General features: G+C 48.4%; 9 protein-coding genes across 9 annotated transcripts; 4 read left to right on the top strand and 5 right to left on the bottom strand.

Moving 5' to 3' along the window:
* Window positions 1–291: 291 nt before the first annotated feature.
* On the bottom strand, window positions 292–1,462 carry N7506_003039 (uncharacterized protein; the record flags this gene model as incomplete). The annotated part of the gene is made up of 2 exons (XM_056952334.1): window positions 292–909; window positions 1,022–1,462. 2 exons carry the CDS (start codon window positions 1,460–1,462, stop codon window positions 292–294), a joined length of 1,059 nt encoding a protein of 352 aa, XP_056814026.1.
* A 1,199-nt stretch (window positions 1,463–2,661) lies between these two features.
* On the bottom strand, window positions 2,662–3,910 carry N7506_003038 (uncharacterized protein; the record flags this gene model as incomplete). Its single annotated transcript, XM_056952333.1, has 2 exons — window positions 2,662–3,384; window positions 3,605–3,910. 2 exons carry the CDS (start codon window positions 3,908–3,910, stop codon window positions 2,662–2,664), a joined length of 1,029 nt encoding a protein of 342 aa, XP_056814025.1.
* A 1,156-nt stretch (window positions 3,911–5,066) lies between these two features.
* N7506_003037 (uncharacterized protein) lies at window positions 5,067–5,426 on the top strand (the record flags this gene model as incomplete). The annotated part of the gene is made up of 1 exon (XM_056952332.1): window positions 5,067–5,426. One exon carries the CDS (start codon window positions 5,067–5,069, stop codon window positions 5,424–5,426), a length of 360 nt encoding a protein of 119 aa, XP_056814024.1.
* Window positions 5,427–6,403: 977 nt separating this feature from the next.
* Window positions 6,404–9,688, top strand: N7506_003036 (uncharacterized protein; the record flags this gene model as incomplete). The annotated part of the gene is made up of 1 exon (XM_056952331.1): window positions 6,404–9,688. The coding sequence occupies one exon, from the start codon at window positions 6,404–6,406 to the stop codon at window positions 9,686–9,688; it is 3,285 nt and encodes a 1,094-aa protein (XP_056814023.1).
* A 585-nt stretch (window positions 9,689–10,273) lies between these two features.
* N7506_003035 (PaaI family thioesterase) lies at window positions 10,274–10,750 on the bottom strand (the record flags this gene model as incomplete). Its single annotated transcript, XM_056952330.1, has 1 exon — window positions 10,274–10,750. One exon carries the CDS (start codon window positions 10,748–10,750, stop codon window positions 10,274–10,276), a length of 477 nt encoding a protein of 158 aa, XP_056814022.1.
* Window positions 10,751–11,732: 982 nt separating this feature from the next.
* Window positions 11,733–12,788, top strand: N7506_003034 (uncharacterized protein; the record flags this gene model as incomplete). Its single annotated transcript, XM_056952329.1, has 2 exons — window positions 11,733–12,276; window positions 12,349–12,788. 2 exons carry the CDS (start codon window positions 11,733–11,735, stop codon window positions 12,786–12,788), a joined length of 984 nt encoding a protein of 327 aa, XP_056814021.1.
* Window positions 12,789–12,998: 210 nt separating this feature from the next.
* On the top strand, window positions 12,999–14,224 carry rad14 (DNA repair protein RAD14; the record flags this gene model as incomplete). Its single annotated transcript, XM_056952328.1, has 3 exons — window positions 12,999–13,100; window positions 13,163–13,748; window positions 13,809–14,224. The coding sequence occupies 3 exons, from the start codon at window positions 12,999–13,001 to the stop codon at window positions 14,222–14,224; spliced, it is 1,104 nt and encodes a 367-aa protein (XP_056814020.1).
* A 288-nt stretch (window positions 14,225–14,512) lies between these two features.
* Window positions 14,513–15,556, bottom strand: N7506_003032 (sterol desaturase family protein; the record flags this gene model as incomplete). Its single annotated transcript, XM_056952327.1, has 1 exon — window positions 14,513–15,556. The coding sequence occupies one exon, from the start codon at window positions 15,554–15,556 to the stop codon at window positions 14,513–14,515; it is 1,044 nt and encodes a 347-aa protein (XP_056814019.1).
* Window positions 15,557–16,990: 1,434 nt separating this feature from the next.
* On the bottom strand, window positions 16,991–18,561 carry N7506_003031 (SEC14 family lipid-binding protein; the record flags this gene model as incomplete). The annotated part of the gene is made up of 4 exons (XM_056952326.1): window positions 16,991–17,560; window positions 17,629–18,003; window positions 18,090–18,231; window positions 18,317–18,561. 4 exons carry the CDS (start codon window positions 18,559–18,561, stop codon window positions 16,991–16,993), a joined length of 1,332 nt encoding a protein of 443 aa, XP_056814018.1.
* Window positions 18,562–18,881: the final 320 nt, after the last annotated feature.

Genomic DNA, 18,881 nt, shown 5'->3' with positions numbered 1-18,881 from the left:
TATTCCAATTTCCTCCAACATTGAACTTCCACTCCGTGTCTCACCTCTTGCCTTTAAGGTGATAAAAGGATTCGTGCTCCAACGCCTTTTCAGGAGTGACTTGGTTTCGAGAAATGTCGCGTATGCCTTCGACCCTCTTTTCGCGTTATGTTCATCGAGTTGTCGAAGTGTGCGAGTTCAATACCCCTCATGATCAGAGAGGTTAAGCGAGTCCGAAACAAACTCCGAGCAGAGGTCGAATCCCCCCCCGTTCAGGCCCTCTCCACCCGCTCATCTCTCTAGTCCACCTAATCATACCAAGTCCGTGAACCTCGTAGCAGGGTTAATCAAAAGCCCATATAAATCACGCATTCTAAATTCTCCACTTTCATCACCATCAGAAATCGGTATTGGCTTCGACTCATTCGAAAGACGACTCGTAAAGCCAAGCCACAAGAATACCCCAGCAATCCTTGCAGCTTTGATAACTTGGATCGTTTCATCGTCCACTCCAGTCTCTTGCCTGAACGTGCTCCAGAATAGTTCATCCAAAAGACGATAATCATCATACTTGGACCAACCATGTTTCAAGTGGATTTTACTTATCAAACGATCATGAGCATAGATATTTATGCCGAATGGAGCAATTTCGGATTCGGCCCAACCAATTACGTCGAGTAGATTGCAAGAGTTTTCGTCTACTAGCATGTTGAAGGAGCTGAAATCATTGTGCGGTAGTACCATTGGAAGTGAAAAGATGGCTGGTAACGAGTTGAGAGACTTTTTGATCAATGGATCGAATCGAATTGGGAGAGAAGTGAGTAACGAGTTCAGGTCTCGTTCGTATTGGTGGGTTAGGCTCTCGCGGTATGTTTGATCAATATCTTGAGGACCTTTCCAAGATAGAGCAAAGAACCTATATGATAGGATCTATGATTAGCAATTTTGTATAGCCCCATCTTGTCACAGACCGACACTAGGTAGGAGGTGTCGGTCTGGTGTCAGTCTACGACGAGACAGGTATAATATGGAAATAAATCACATACTTCGCATTGTCAGCTACAAGATTCTGGCGCCAGCAAGAAAACTCGCTCGAGTTTTCAAGGACATCGCTGTTATGGGCTAGGATAAAATCCAGGTGAGATACACCTGCCATTCGATTCATAACATATATGTAAAGCGGTTCTTTGCTCTCATGGTCTTCCCCAATTTGTCCCTTGAAGGAGACCTGTGGTGTCAAAGTACCGTAAATAGCGTTGACAAGGTCCATAATTTCCATGTTCAAGGCTAGCGACTTCAGACGATACTGCACGACTGATTCGGCGTTGGGACCAGCATAGATAGTGTAGCTACAGACGCCTTGCACGTTTACTGGAGTGATATTGCCACCAAGATGCTCACTTGCATAGTTGTCACAAGCTGAGCGAGTTGTTGTAGTCTTCTCGAAGAATGCAACGATTTCTTGTTCGACTTCGTAATTCATATTGCTGGTAGCCGTGGTTTTGCATTCGAAATGTTTGAAAATAGAGCAGATTCAGTAAAAGTAGAAGGAAGTCAACTCAACAAAGAACAAGAATGATGAGAGGAGCCTTGGAGCCCTGGAGGAGCGGTGTGCTGACAAACAGGGGCTAATCCACTAACCAGGTGCCGGTTTGCCAATCCAGGTCTTATGCATGCGACAGCTATACAAGCCACTGTCAGAAGTAGGAGTTTCTATGAGCTGTGTTACGAGCCAATCGACTTCCACAGATCCGGGTGAATAACTCGCACGAGGATCGAGCGAGTTGTCACTTATGTGATCTCTCTGATTCTTCCTTGGGCTGGCCCGGCTGGGCAAACAACGGGGACCTGATGAAGCCCAGATGTAACCCGTGGGCCCCGGAGCCCCGGGGCCGGAGCCGACGGGTCTGCTGACAAAGAGCCAACCCAGCCCCTGGACCCCTGGACCTTTGGGCTTTCACAGGTTTGGATCCCATATTGTCACCCGTACCCTTTCGAAGATGGAGGGCCAGCCCGCGGACTTTTTTCAAACTCTCAATGCGTGCCTTATGCGTAATCCAAATAATATGAAGAGGAAGAGTCAACTTCAATCCTACTTTGCTGGCCACCACGAGTTTCAAGGGCAATACCGTGAGCCTTCTTCGTCCCCAGACGTGCCCGATACTTCCAACTTGCCGTCCTCGGCCCCACATTTGTGCCCTGAGAAACATCGCCTTGATAATGCCAATGGTCATATTGAAACCACAAGAACAGAGCCTGATGAGAAATGTATCTCAACTGGCGAATTGCGCAGCCCCGCTTTCAAGAGACGACATCAGCTCTCGACAGAGAAAATGAACCGAGATAGTATGTTTGCCAAACTACAGCCATTATTTTCAAATATTCCAAGTTAATCCATGGATATTTTAAGCTAACTTATCAGAAAAATCTACTCAACTGAAGCCCTTGTCAACATGTTTCTCTGACGAAGAAATCAGCCAAGTGCCTTTACTTACGCAACCTCCGAGTGAGCCCTACACACATCCCAAGGACGCAGAATATATGCTTGGATCGAACGACACTTCAAAATTGTACTGGCGAGGCCGTCGCTGCTTAAGAAACACGCCTGCACACCAAAGACGGATCAAATAATGCATTTGTGCAAAGTGGCAGACTGAATCAAACCATAGGATAGATATACAGTCATCTACTAAGATGCAAACCCCGCTCAAAGTCAGGCAAGCACCACTTAACCATCGATTCAGACTCTAATACCTCTTCAGCGGTAGGTCGATCTTCAGGTCGGAAAGCGAACATTCGCCGCATCAAATCTAGAATTGCATCAGTTTCATCCTTCCCATACTCACCCAATTGACCCAGTCGTCTGTATTTCTGAATACTCTCCTCAAAAGCCTGCTCGATAGGTGGCCACACGTAGCGACCCTCTACTGGACGACCATCCACATCAAAGAATTCACCTCGTTCTTTCCACTGTTTCCACCAATGTTGGGGCACAGGGCCCAGTATATCAATTTGCTGGGAAGCTAATTCATCCGCAGAAGAATATTCACTGCTGAAAATAGCCTTCATACCAATGATTTCCCAGATAGATGTAGCAAGACTCCAAATGTCGGCTGAGAATGAAAGGGGAGCTTCTGGCTGGAACAGCGCTTCGGGTGGCCGGGCCGCTAGTGGCGTATGGCAATTCTTGCCATTGCGGGGGTTGGAGGTTGGGTTGAAGGATTCGCCAAAATCGCTCAGAAGCACACGAGCATCATTGAGAGTGAATTCTTCCGCCTCTTTCCCAAGGAAAAGCGGGACAACTGCCCTGGCTGGGATGTTGGGAGGAAGCGGCTTTCCATCTCGTTGTGTGATTTGAACGGTATCAGGCTCACCGTGCGTTTTGTAAAATTGTTCAACTGACAGCTGATCTAACGAAGATGGCAATTTGACGAGAATATTTCGAATATGTAAATCTGATTAGTACGGATTCATGTTAGCAAGGGGGATTTGGCTTGCGAATTTTGGGGATGCGGCGACAAACCTCCATGAACATAACCCTGTTTATGTGTATATGCAATGGCCAGAGTGAGGTGATAAGATAAAGCACGAGTCACTTCAAGGGGAAAAGGTGGCTGAAAGAGACATCTTTGAGATTGCATTGTGCAGGAGTCATGGCATAGCATTTATGTGTTCCGTTGGGGCCACTGATTTCAAATTCGTCAAGAGGGAAAGGTATCGCGTCGCGGCCTGCATGCGCACAAGACGGGTCATGGTGCTGGGCAAGTGCCCGGAGGATGCTTGTCTCGTGGGGAGACGCATCGGCAATGCCGACTTTGACAGCAACGTAGCGTTTGGCGAAAATGTCACGGGCAAGCCAAACAGTCGAATAACCCCCATAACCTAGTTTATCGACAATTTGATATCGATCGTGTAGTACATCATCGATCATGATAGGGTGATACCCCCCTGGTTTATATTTTTCCAGTGTCTCTGCACCATTGATGAAATTATACTCGAAGCGACGTTCCTTGGGGGCGTCCTTGCATGGCAAAATTGTGAGCGAGGAATCGTATAACCTGGCCGAACGATATATCGGAGACGCGTGAAAATGCGAGACGTTGGTTGAGATGTAACTTGGCTTCCAGTACCAAGGCTTAATTCTGAAAGCCCTCTGAGAGCAATGCATCATGGCCAATGGTGTGACTGCCTTTCAGCGTCAAACATATCAATGATAGACAATGAGCAGGTTTTAGCTCCCAGGATACATAGTCCAAGGTCCAAATTTGAGCCAGGGGTTGATGACTGTGATATATTTCCTTCCTATAAGAAGGCGGTGTATTTCTTCTCAGACGGTTCGATCTAATATGGAAACAGATCAGAGGAAAGTAGTCTCTCTGTATAAAGCCATGGAAGAAGGAAGAGAGAGGGATGGGGAGAGAAGAGAGACAAGCAGGCAGTATCATGTTGGTCGTTCGGTTGTCAGGTGATCTAGTTGACAGGCCTGATCTCTCGCTCTCTCTTCTCTTCTTTCCCCCGTCTGATTTCGGGTTTACAGTCTGAATCCACTGCCTTGCAAGATTTTCTTGCTTCATGGTAGATCAGCCTGCCATCATATCACCCGACTCCCAATTGCTCTAAAATTGGGGAAAACGGGTTGGTGCACTGACGGTAAATGGAGGTTATGTACTCCGTACTGCGCAGTACACAGCCCGTTTGCAAAAGCGACTATATTTCAAACCAACGTCAATATAGACGACTTGTCTTATTCTGCTCCATATCTTCCAAGGTTACCAAAAGATGATGGTCGAATACGGAGTACAAGTGGCTGAGCTCACACCCGGGCCGATCCAGTCTTGTGGGGGAAAGCAAGTCGCCAATCATTTTCGTCTCTTATATGCGCCAATCTTTGGGCGCAGAGCAGATCATTGAGCTGAACCTCAGCCCCGCCTTATTAAAACTTGACTTCACCATTGGACTTTCCGCTCGTGACTTGAGTTACTATCGACGAAATTCTCTAATCCAGCAAATATCGGCCTGAAGCGATATATCACCCACTTGGGTTGAACAGTGATGGTTGATATAGAAGTCGAAGCAATCATTTGAAAATGCTGGGAGATTTCTTTCGAAATCTTGCCGAGATCGTCATCAATTCCGAGAGAGCTTTCTTGTGTACCTTGCTGGTATGCTGTGGCTGTTTCCTTCTGTTCAGAGTCAACATCTTGTTCAAGTGGACACCCCGGGCTCGTTCACTTGAAAGAGGACAGCAGAGCGAGGCAAAAGAGACTGTTGAATCATTGCCTCCCCAGGATCAATCCGCTGTCGAAGAGGTCCAAGATCTCAGCGAAACGAAATCTCAGACTTCCATTCATCCTCCACGCGCTGGGTATCCCATACAAATTTTGCACGAGGAAAATGATGCGACTGTTGAGTATGGCAAATTCATTGATCTACCAAGTCTCCTCTAATCCATCATGTAGCATTGTCGCTGTCCATGGCCTAGGCGCAAACCCTGACTATGCATGGACCTGGCTTCCAAAGAACAACCCACCAGGCGAGCCAGGATACCCCACCAGCCATCTTAATTGGTTGCAAGATCTGCTACCTACCTGTCTATCAGCAGACAGCATCTCGTCCCGGATCATGACCTTCAATTATCATTCAAGATGGATACTAAATGCCCCGCGACAAAGGCTCTCGAATATCTCGGACGTGCTGTTGGATAGCTTGGTTGAAAAACGAGCATCGGTGAGTCTTCCTCCTTCACTGAAATTTTGATCAAGTACCAATCAAGCTCACCCGGCTAGAATCCCCATAGGCCGTTGATCTTCATTGGCCATAGTTTTGGAGGCAATCTGATTGAACAGGTACGCTGCCATCAAATCCTTCTCTTTTTCGACAAGGTTAACACATGAAAGGCCATTGTATTTTCTTCCTTGGACAAATTGAATCGTAAAGATATAGCCCAATCGACTGTTGGGGTGGTTTTCCTGGGGACGCCGCATCGCGGGAGCAGCTTTGCAGCGTGGGGACGTCTGATCGCGTCTCTTGCGCCGCGTCACTTGCTCCCCGAGAGAAGGACCTTGGCTTTCCTGGAAGAACAATCGGATATTTTGACGGATTGTCTGCAAAACTTTTCCCGCTGGCTGCTAACCGAATCGGTGCCTGTGGTATGCTGCTTCGAGCAGCTTGTGACGAGTTACTCAAAGCGACTTGGCGCTCTGGGGAACTTGGTACCTTCATTTCAGGAGTTGGTAAGTATGATACAGTCTGGCATTATCCAGAAATCATCTCATAATTTCTTTGTTGCTAGGTTGTGCCCGAGACCAGTGCCTGTATTGACGGTCATCACAAGATCTCTCTTTACACGGACCATTTCAAGATCAATAAGTTCTACGGACTAGACGACCCTTCTTTCAAGCTTGTTTACCCCGAAATACGAAGAATGGCCCAAAACGCCGAGAAGACGCTCGCCTGTCGCCGAAAGCCGAGAACCCTTCCCACAGACGAAGCCAGCACATCTGGGCGTCTTCGAAAATGTCTTCGAGCGATGAGGGTTCCTAATCCACGCGGAATCCTGTCTGAGATTCAGACTCAAAAGGAGGATAGACTTGGAAGCACCTGCGAGTGGATTCTGAAAGACGATCGATTTTCTTCTTGGGCGGCAGCAAACAAATCACGACTGCTCCGTCTTGTTGGGCCTCCTGGCATAGGGAAGACAATGGTGGCCACTTTTCTCGCCGAGACCATTCAACAAAAGGTCGAGAAGACTTCAGACAAAATGTTTGCCTACTTTTTCTTTGATAATAAAGGGGAGGAGAGACGAAGAACCCCGACCGCAATGCTCCGGAGCCTCATCTGGCAATTACTTCTGCAAAATGAGAGCCTATTTCGCCACGTTGAGCCAGACTTCGAGAGACACGAGAAACGCTTTCGTTTTGAAGACCTATTCGAAAGATTTTCGACAATGTGGCTCATTTTCCAAGATATACTCCAGGATGAGCAAGTTGGCGAGGTGTTCATCCTTATCGACGCCTTGGATGAGTGCGATAAAACGACTCGCAAAGCGCTGCTAAAAGGAATAAAAAATCTCTTTGATACTTCATCGAAAGGACCAGGGAGGTTCAAGTTCCTCATAACTCATCGATCAGAGATCAGCGACATTGAAAGAAATTTGTCAAGCTCGGGCACTGCTTTCAGAGTCAACTCTACTGACATTGACAAGGATCTCAAAAGCTACATCGATTTCAAGACCGAAGAACTCGCAAACCTGAAGGAGATCCCCAAAGATTTGAAAGAACGGATCAGGAATGCTCTGATAACTGATTCTGATGGTACGTTCCTATGGGTTTCTTTAATGACGGCGGAGCTTGGCCGGGACAGCGTCCTGATGCATCGGCTCGAAGAAAGTTTCAACTATCTCCCTTCTAAGCTCGATGAAATCTACGTCTCAATTTTGGATCAAATACCATTTGAACTGCAAGATGTCGCCCAGTTCATCCTCCACTCAATGGTCGCTGCTCGACGCCCATTCACGAAGATGGAGATAATGACTGCATTTGCTGCCTCTCTTCTCGCCGGTTCCAACTCACCCATACCATTGAAGGATGATATACAAGTCTACCAAGATATCTTGTCGACGTGTAGCTCCATCATCATAATACAAAAAGGAGAGGATGAAGGCAGCGAGACCCTTCGATTTTGCCACCAATCTGTGAAAGACTTTTTACTTAGCGCCACATCTCAGGCCAAACAGCAGTGGTTCAACACAACCCCCGGACATGCCAATCTCGTTGTTTTTCAAGCATGTTGGAGGTATTTCAGTGCAGAGGAGTCCAAGCTTGCGCATTTGATCATTCATCAGTCTTCAAGTGATAACGGCATATACCAAATTGAGCCCAAAGGTTTCCAGTCGCAGACCTCAACGTACTCCTTCTTGAGATATGGAACAGATTGGTGGCAGTTGCACGCCGTGCTCAGTTACCCTGCCGTGTTGCGGGAGTTGGAGATCGACGTTAAGCAAACACCACCACTGCGCGACGTCTGGGCTTTGCGCGAGGCCCAAGAGGGCCAAGCCTCGGTATTGGGTTTCTTGATTGACAATGGTGTTGACACCGAGAGAAGCGACAATGATGGCATGACCCTGCTCTCACTAGCCGCTTCTCACGGCAACGTTGCTGTAGTCGAGCTACTCTTATCGACGGACAGGGTCAATGTCAATTCAAAGAATGAAACTGATCAGACCCCTCTATCCTTTGCGGCCATGAACGGGCATGCTAGTGTAGTCGAGCTGCTCCTAGCGACGGGGAAAGTCGACATCGATCCAAAAGACCTATGGGGCGAGACTCCTTTCTTCAATGCTGTTGGTGAGGGGCATAGGGCCATAGTCGAGATCTTACTCGCAACAGAAAAAGTCGATCTTAATATCAAAGATCGAGATGGTCGATCTGCTCTATCATATGCCGCTTTGGGCGGACATATCGATGTGATCAAGCTGTTATTTTCGACAAGGATATTTGATGTCAATTCAAAGGATCCAACGGGAAACACAATCCTATCATACACCATTGCAGCAAGGCGTCTTGGTCTATTCAAGGAATTGCTAGCAATGAACAAAGTCGATGTCGATTCAGCAGATCACGATGGTCTTACTCCTCTATCACTTGCCATTTCTGGTAGCCAAGTTGCCATGGCTGAACTACTTCTAGCGACAGGTAAGGTCGATGTTGATTCAAAAGCCCAGGATGGTCGGACTCCTCTACTTTGTGCCGCTTCCAGTGATCAATTGGATATGACCAAGCTGCTCCTAGCGACAGGAAAGGTCGATGTCAACCCACAAGACCGATCTGGTTCAACCCCTCTATCACACGCCGCTTTTGGTGGGAGTGATATTATGATTGAGATGCTACTCGCAACGGGTAAGGCCAATCTCACAGTCGAGAATTATTTCAATCATACGCCTTTGACATTGGCCGCAACAGGAGGATGTTTGTCTACGTTGAAGCTACTGCTAGCAGCTGGGAAGTACAACATCAATTCACAAAACCGGATTGGTCGGACGATCTTATCCTACGCTGCCCTGACAAACAGAGCACATACTTTCAGCTTTCTTCTTTCCCGTGGGGCTTCAGATACCCCAGATAGCGTTGGTCGAAACCCTTTAATGTTTGCTGCCTTGAGAGGAGCGCACCACATTGTTAGCCTATATCTTACTCGAAATCTCTCAGCCCTTGACGAAGAAGATCACTATGGCTCAAATGCGCTTTCGCTTGCTATACGACATGACGAAATGGCAGTTGCTAGGCTGTTACTTGATACCGGGCGATTTTCATTGGACTCTGAAGATCGCTTTGGGCGGAGTTTGCTTTGGTGGGCTCGGATTTCCAGGTCCATTGAGATTGAGCATTTGCTCCTGGACGCAGCAGAGAAAATTGGTCTTTCTCTTTGCCTCCCCGACGGCCATGCTATTGCTGCTTACATGAAATCTGTAGCAAGTTCGAGGTTCAACGCAGTGTGCACCGTGTGTACCCTGATCCTCTGCTCCTGGTCTAGAGGCTATCACATTTGTGAAATTTGTATTGACGGAAAGTTTTCTATATGTCAGTATTGCTACGACATTGGAGGGCGATGTCTTGATGACGACCACGAATTGATTTGGATGAATGCGGAAATGCTCCGAAATCAACGGAACCAAAGATGCAAAGGCGGCCCAGGTGATCGTTGGTATTGAGTGATTCATTTTGGTTTTATCATCGAGAGAACTTTACTCCCCGGAAGCTTTCTGATCTCCACGTCATGAATTCTTACAAGATTGCTCAAGTGTGGGGGCTCAGCCTGAAGTTTCAACATCAGCATCCAGAATCTTCAATCTCGAAGAAGATGCTGTTGATCATCTTTGTACATATGTTGGAAATCGCTATTCGGGAAGTCAATTCCTCGCGAGAATCTGGAATATCTCCTAATTCGGCTCTCTCGCAAATTGCAAACTGGATCTACATCTGTTGGTTTGAAGCGAACCTTGGAAGATACTCCTGCACCGGGAAGCGCATCGATTCTTGAAAGCCACCAGAACTGGCAATAGTTTGGCGTAGAGGTTTCGCGTGAGCCCGTTCTTTTTTGGGCTCTATCAATTGCCCAGGTACTCAGGTAAATGTTGATAAAATGAATGTTGTCAGATAATCAAGATAATGTATGATTTCATCATATCACTAACATACATTATAGACTCGACAGTCAAGAAATGCGTCAGATTAACGTACTCGGCATGTTCGTTCAAAGATGACATTGACCAGCTTATACGAGGCCACCCACCAACCTAGACACCTTCGGCTCGCGGTTTCTGGTGCTCTTTTGAAACAGGCAAGAATTTGGTATGAGAGCCCTTCGACACCAAAGGGCCTACTTCACCATCGATAACTTTGGAAATCTTGATGGTAGTAAAAGCCATGGTCTTGCCGACTCGATCCGCAACAGCAGAGATATCCAAGGTTTCGCCAACGGTAGCAGTTGAAAGATATGTGACGTGAATATCAACGCTAGCGCCGGTCTTTTCAAACCCATGGGTTGCGATGGACATGCCGCCTGCCCAATCGATGATTGCAGCGGAAACAGCTCCGTGAATTGTGCCCCGGGAATTGACATGATCAGCCGTGAGCTTGAGTCGGGCTTGGAATTGTCCACGGGTAGCGCTTATAATCTCAACATTGGCGAGGACAAGACGGTAAATTGCACTGTCGTCCTTGACGCGCTCCCATACTCCACGGACGTGCTCCAACTCGGAGGTTGCGCTCATTGTGATGCGGGGTGGCTGATAAGTCTGGCGAAGGAGAATTGAGGAGAAGTGCTCCGTGAATTATGCAAAGCAAGTAGACCAATGGAGCTCTCAACAAAATGTTGCAGGACGCGTTCAGATTGGCGGGGGATTTGTGCGGTTAAGACCCGACGCCGATACCCGCGGAGTGTGGGCCGTCTATCGGGACGCATCCGAACAGCGCGGAGGATTTCTCACGGAATAGAACTACTAACGAGACATCTAACAGCTAGGGTATATTGTTTTTAGATGCCAATGTACCGAATGGTGCTATGAGATAATCAATATACTTCCCAGATCATTGAACACAACTTCTTCGGTTCCGGTCCAGTTTTGTAGCGACTGGCCCTCTTCACACAGCCTTCCCCAGCCTTCCAGACTAGCCCTGGGGCAACAAAGCTTGAATAGTATGAGCCCTTCGGATGATTGGCGTCTTCGTGTGCCAATTAAAGATAATACCAGCTAGTAAAGTAGTGGTCTAGCACTCGGTCCTTGGATTAAGTGATAGAATGTTCTGCTTGAACTCTGCAATTATTATCGAGTATGTGGGTTCCAAGCCATACTGTTGGACTCGCCATCATATTCGTGGATTAGCGCAAAAGTAGCCAATTATATCAATGCGCGTCTGCGGTCTATACTGAAAACATTAGACGGATAGCATCCGAGATCGAGGCGGGATATTCCGTCGGCATTGAGCTTGCAATCCTGCATGGTTTTGCGCATCGGTAAGGAATGAAGGTAGTCTGCTATATCCTCAAATCTGCAAGCAAAGAATCATTGGATGTGTATCCTCTCAGATCCATAGACCATAGAGTGAGTATATTGAGTACAGAGTAGCAGTGATGTCAAAGGTCAGAATGTGGGGATCGATCCGCGGATCCATGTGGGCGGTGTGTGCGGGTTGGGCGGTGTATTCAGCGACGATTGCAGAAAAAGGGGGGAGTCAACAACATCACCCTTCACAATGGAGGAGTCAGGCACCTTTAGTTCGTCCTTCACGGCGAAACAGCCTTTTCCGCCTCTGCTAGCTGAAGACATTGCACCGGACGAGCATGAGAGCTATGAAGACGACGTGACCTCCCCCGGCTATGAAGAGATCGAGGTGGAGGACGACGCAGACTTTCAGTCGCATTACTCGCTAGAACATCAATCTTTTTCAGACTCCGACTCCGATGACTCGGCCGATGAAATTGGTCGCAATCATCCATTCCGCCAATCCTCCAGCTCCCTCCACGGCCCCAATGCATTCGCGCCTCCATTCTACAACCGTCCGCCTACGCCGTTACCGCCCTCCCCTTCTTTGACCTCGCTTCTCAGACCACCCTTTTCAACTACGACGTCACGTCCGACAACTCCAGACAGTTCGGATGTAGAAACACCCAATGATACCGAGGCGGCGGTCGCCAAGTCCGCACGTCGCGCAACCACCGTCCCGCGCGCCAGCCCGAAAGTACCTACATATGAGTACTATGGGTTTGTCTTGTACTTAGCTTCGTCATTGGCATTCCGTAAGTCGCACCAAACACTGCTGACAAGACATATCGTCGTATTTGGGCACATGCTAACAACTCGGAATATAGTATTCTATCTCCTGTGGTCCTACCTTCCATCCCCGTTCCTTCACCAGCTCGGTATCTACTACTACCCAAACCGGTGGTGGTCACTAGCCATCCCCGCATGGCTTGTCATGCTTCTGATCTACATATACGTTGCGCTTGCGACATACAATACGGGCTATCTCACGCTACCCATGCACAGCATCGAGAACATCGTTGACGAGGTAGCCAATGTATCCGTGATTGATGGAAAGGCGCGACGAAGACCTGGCGGTGCGACGAAAATGAAACCTGGCGCGACATCCTACCAAATTATGGGCCCTCAGAACCGCAAAGTCAATTGGCGGGAGATCTGGAGCGAAGGAACCGATGCGGTCATGGACGTGCCAGTTGGAGGTGTATGTGAGGTGTTATATGGTCAGGATAGAGATGAGGACTTCGATGAACTCACTACAGACCTATAGTGTTTAATATAATGAAATTCACGTGAACTTTGAAGTTCATTCTATCTCCGCACCTTTTACGCCGAGCGCGTTTAATCCGTGGACCCATGACGTAGGCTCACGTGATGCGGCAGATCGGGGTCTGGCCGCCTTACGACAATCTTTCTAGATCTATCAATCTGAGCAAGGGCAGGTCATACCACTCTCTCTCTTCCGTACCAAGCTGTGAAAATGACGGAGAACCGCCCTTCAACACCCCCTCCGCAGGCCAAGGCCTCTGGATCAGGCCAACTTCCTCGAGGCCCAATAACCCCAGAACAAAAGCGGAGAATAGTAAGCCTTCTTGCGATAGTACAAGCCGCATAAGATCCTCGCAAACTGACTGCCTCAAACAGGAGCTCAGTCGCATGAAAGCCAAGGCTCTCCGAGAACAACATGAAGCCAAACTAGCTCAAGCCGCTTCAAATGCACCTCAACCTGCAACAGGTGCCAAGCGCTCATTCGCCTCGATGGCATCCAATCAACCTGCCAATGTGCGCGATGCATCTGCCCAGAAACCCCTAGATTCGATCCAGCCGGCGCGTAATTTTACCAAATTCGTGGACTATGATTTCAGCAAGATGACTGATACGAAGGGTGGATTCCTGACACAAGAGGATGATCCCTTCAACAAACAACTACATGTGACGGATGATAAGGGACCACAAAAGCCGGCGAATATGACGCAAAAGGAATGGGAACGCCATCAGATATTAGAAAAGCTCAAGCGGAACCGAGAAGGGCCGTATGAGCCCGGGTTGAGTGTTCTGGATGACAAAAGGAAACAAAAGAAATGTCGCGAATGCGCCAGTCTTGAAATTGACTGGAAATGGGACGAGGAGTTGAAGTGTAGCATCTGTCATGCATGCAAGGATAAGTTTCCCGAGAAATACAGTCTATTGACCAAGACAGAAGCGAAAGAGGATTATCTTCTTACGGATCGTGAGTCCTTGTATCGCGGGTCGATGGAATTGAAATGATCGCTGACTGCCTTGATAACAGCTGAACTCCGCGACGAAGATTTACTTCCACGTCTCGAGAAACCAAATCCTCACAAGTCTACATGGAACAGCATGATGCTGTATCTCCGATATCAAATTGAGGAATACGCATTCTCAGACAAGAAATGGGGCTCGACAGAAGCGCTGGACGCGGAGTTCGAGAAGCGAGAGACTGATAAGAAGCGACGGCGAGAGGAGAAGTTCAAGACTAAACTGCAAGACTTGAAGAAGCGCACGCGGGTCGAAGCATACCGGCGTAATCGGCAAGGTGGCTCTGGCGGAGACTTTGGTGATGATCTTGCCTTTAGGCGAAAACATGTTCATGAATGGGGCCGGCCTGTTGATAATGCAGAGACTGGGATTCCTGTCAAGACTTGCGTGACGTGTGGAATGGAGGTGGAAGAACTTGAGTTTTAGTCAAGTTAGACGGTTGAAATGTGTTATAGCACGAACGTACGAGCTCACGAATGGGTTTATTTGCATAAGTGAAATATATTACCTGCAGGACACAGTGTGCCACCATCCAGCTCCTTGCTTGTCTACAAGGCTAACACGTACGGAGTACTTCGTATACTTATCACTGATACCTAGGTATCATCCTGAAGATCCTTGGTCGCTAAAGCAGAATGGCATTCATAGTCACGTATATACAGCATTTTATCCAGAAAAACAAACTTCAACTCCCGAGATCAGCTCAACCCCAGATCAGTACAAGGGCATATTCACCGAATTGACATAGTCAACATTATGTTCAACCGACTCAATCCGATCAGTACATGTACCAAAGACCCTATCCCAGATCCTCGTCTGCTTCCCATAGTTATGGCTCTTCTTCCAGCCCTTCCGATGATGCAAATCATGATCCTCAATAACAAGTTCCCCATCAAACCAACGCAAAAACCAACTCAAAGTCGAAGGCGGCGTAGCATGAAGTCGCAGCCCACTGTGTCCAGCCAGTTCAGCAAACACCACATACTGATGACAGATCCACCATTCGTAAAAGCCCATCGGCAACCCCATAAACCGCATTGAGAAATACGTCATCAGAGGGATGCCGAGGATATCGAAGAACTCCTGCTCGGAGTCTGCGTAGAGGGTGAGGAGTGGATTCGGATGCTTGGTGAGGTGGTGGGTGCGGTGGAATTTCCATAGTCCGTCGAAATCGTGCATTAGTCGATGATACCAGTAGAACCAAAAGTCGAGGATGATGCCGTATAGGCCGACTTCGAGGGGTAACCAGAGGAAACTCATGGTTGACGGTGTTTGACTTTTCTGATAGGTGAGGAAGACGAGGAACATAGGGCGGAAAGTCGAGGTTGACATTAATGAACGGACGACCTTTGCGACGCCGACGTCCGGGACGCCGTCACGGGCGTGCTTGTCGCCATCCAAGAAGCCGAATTGGTGACCCAGTCGGCGGAGAACGTGCAACTCATGGATGGCGATGGCTTTGAAACCAATCGCGTACAGGAAAAAGGCACCCCAGGCGCTGATGTTGTGGCCGGTGGCCATCACGTAGGCCTGATGAATGAGAATGGGGATGACTGCATGGCTGAGGACCCAGCGGTGCATCGACCAGTCTGGGACATATGGAATCGGCTCTTCCTTTGGGTGAATTGGGATATTTGTGTCTAGATGCTCGGGGTGGATGCCCAGTAGCTCATAGAACCAGTGGAATAAAGTCCAATCTGAGCGGGCTTGTCGCCGCCATGTGGACTTCATTGAGTCTTTAGGGTTTCGTTCGGCCATCTTCAAGCAGGAACAAGGGTTTTGCTCACACGCCCCATTTTTACGGGGGTGGGTGGGTTTTTAATTGTAAGTGTCGATCACTCCCTAGTCGTTCGGCGCCTGGCGCCGACTGGTGCATGTGAAGAAACCCACTTCACACTCTCCGCAAAAATGAGCCTCGGACATCGTATAGGGTAACAGTCTGGTCGATCTTGGTTTTCTCAACCGTTGTTGTCCCACTAAGATGTCATGCCCTGATATCAAGTTGAGGGAAGAAACCTAAACTTGGAACTGATTACGGAGTACATCCAGTCCTATTCTCCGTACTGACCTCGGGAGGTGGGGAAATGACTACGCGGGGTGATTCAACGGTGCCTTGCAGTAATTAGATTTAATGACACGCCTTTGCTCTTTTTCTGTAATTAATGGTAAAAGCCCTGTGGTCCACAAGACATGAACTGACGCAGCACTCTGTACTCCGTACCAGTAAGAAGACTGCACGGAATATTTTGTTGTACTTTGTGAAACTTGATCGACTCCCCTGCATTATTTTGAGGCTATCTGGGTGATGTTTCGTATGCACTCCGTACTCCGTAGACAGCTTAACGTTATACGTACACGTGCGTATGAAGTAAGGGGTATTCTCGACTTATGCGGGCTCCGTTGAGCCCCACACGTACTTTGTATAGATCGCCCTGTCTCGTACATACATTTAGGATCTGAAACCACAAAGGTCTTTTGCTTTTGATGAATGTTTTTAGTGACAACTTGGACTGTTGGTCTCAAGATGTGTGTACCTCTCTAGGGCTGTTGCAGTGAACCAGTCTTGCTTTCATCGAAGATCCTACGAGTAGTGACAACCCTGGAGCTTATGACAGCCAATTGTCAGGAAAAGAGCACTCTGTACTCCGTATACATGCATTGTTACAATAGGGTATACGAACCTCAAATTTTGAACTCAATCATCGCAAGAGATCTCCTGGGTTTGTTACTTTCGAGATAGTAAATAGTGACCACCATTGTACGGAGTATCTTACGAAGGAATTTCTTATCAGCGTGAGCCCTAAGTACCCCAGGATGGAAGACTGTAGAATACTCTTATATGAAAATGCCTGGGTTATAGTATGGAGCAACTGTTCCGCTAATTGTTTCCTATGGTACGGAGTAGATGTACGTCTAAGGATCTTCCAAGCAATCAAGTCAAAAGCGCAACGTCGGATGTTGGGCAGACATATCCTCAACACTCCTTAATGGGTATTTACAAGGCTGTTAATGCACATGCTGCTGGTCTGAAGTATAAAAAACACAGGCAGCCATATTCATGGATATTCAAAAAAAACCGAAAAGTTTGGAGACATAAGGTCACAATATTACCTCGGTATCATGTTCGCTATCTGTGCAAGTCATGCCTCGACTCTCTTCCACCCTTTTATCCTGCCGTCTTTTCTATATGCTTTATGCGGCGGCATTTTGAGGCTCATCGACAGACAACTGGTTGACCTTGACCGCCACATTATCTACAGCCTTTTCATCATCGGCCTTTTTCTCGGCATCGACCGGCGCGGCATCGCCCGTCTTCTCTGCCTCAGCCTCAGCCTCAGTAGCAGCAGGCGCAGCCTCAGACTCGACCTTCGGGGCCTGTGTCTGGGTCTGGGTCTGGGTCTGGGGCACAGGAATAACTTCCCTCCGCTCCTTCCCATCAACAGTACCAAGAACCTGCAAGTGATCACCCTCAAACAGCACAGGTCCCTTCAGAATCTCCTTCCTCGTCTGGCCCTCCGCCAGCGGCTGCTCGATACCCTGCAGCAGCTCACGACTAGGATCATCCAAATTAGGCATATCGCCCCATTTCCACTCAAGCTCACCACCATACTGCTTAGGAATACTAGACGGTTCCATAAACGAAGTCAAAGTAGGCTCCACCTCCGCAGCAGACAGAATGAAGATCTTAGACGTGGTTCCGGGGTCGAACCAGCGCTTAATCCAGCTCCACACAGTAGGGAAGAATGACGGGGCTCCGATAATCTATCACAACATTAGTTTTCCAATTCTCCATCTCCATCTCATTCCGAGTCGGAAAGGAAATCACTCACAAAGATCCGATCCAGCGTCTCGGGGTAATGCGCCGTAGCCAACACACTAGCATCTTGCATATGGCTCTTCAAATTCCAGAACTGCTTCAGTCCCACACCATTGACATCTACAATATTGGTCGAGGTCACGATAGGCGTTTCGGGGTTCGGGCGCGGGAGCGCGGAGCAAAGCGGCATCACGAACCGGAGGAGGTTCTCGTACAATGCGAAGAGGTTGAGGAGACGCGCAGGCACGGTAGACGACTTGTGCGTTTCAGGTGTGCCGGTCGTCATGGTTGAGTTGTATGCGGCGACGGCTTTGTTATCCAGGTGGCGGATCTCGAAGACGTAGACGGGGATTCCGCGGCGATCGCGACGACCTGTCCATTGCGGGTACTGAACGGGTTGAATTTTAGTATTGAGATGTCGAGTATATATAAGAAGATATATGAAAAGGAAAAAGGGAAAGGGAAAGAACATACCATGCGTCTAGCAGCCTCGTACGAGTCAACGCCAATATTCTCATACAGAGCCTCGATGGAATTGTCCTTGCGCCAATCCTCTGTATCCTTGAACTGAGCCCAGGCACCCTCAACATCGAACTTGCGGGCTCGTAGGAACCGTCTGTAACATAAGCAGTCAGCAAATGTACTATATCCTGCACCTGTTTCGGTCTAGGGTGTAGGGTAAGGTCTAGAACGCCACATACAGCATAGTAGCGTCTTCATGGCTGGGAGGGTTGTCGCCGGCGGGCGTGTAGTACTTGCGCTCAGCGCATAGCGTCTTGAACTCTTGTAGGCTCTTCTCCTGCTCTGGAGTGAGGTGGTGCAAGTGACCGGCGAGCCATGCGGTGCCGGAGGCCTGGGAGGCGGAAGCGGACGGATCGTTCTTGGAGGAATCGGTGCGCGTGAGATCTGGCTCGGAGGCCTGCGCGGCTTTGTTACCCCAGAACATAGTGGGACCTCACGTATGGAGTACTCCGAGAATTAATTTGGGGATTTGGTGAGGGAGATCGACTAGATCGATGGGGGTGGAGGGTACTGCGTAGGAGGCGGTGAAATAAATCTGACTGGGGATCGGCACTCGGCTTTGTGATCTATACAATTTACAGCCAGGGGAGATATTGGAAGAGATGCTATTGAAATGGGTGTCTTTTCTACGGAATACTCAGGAGACTATATAGAGAACAGTGTGTAGTACCTCACTTACACTACATTCGGGCCCTGCAGATCCATCGAGGGGAAAAGCTAATCGGCAGGGATCAACCAGGGAAG

This window comes from Penicillium brevicompactum, assembly GCF_028827555.1.
Source record: "Penicillium brevicompactum strain IBT 35665 chromosome Unknown utg000002l_segment0_segment0, whole genome shotgun sequence".
NCBI lineage: Eukaryota > Fungi > Ascomycota > Eurotiomycetes > Eurotiales > Aspergillaceae > Penicillium > Penicillium brevicompactum.
Note: the sequence above shows the minus strand (reverse complement) of the source record. Positions and strands in the feature narration are given on the sequence as shown.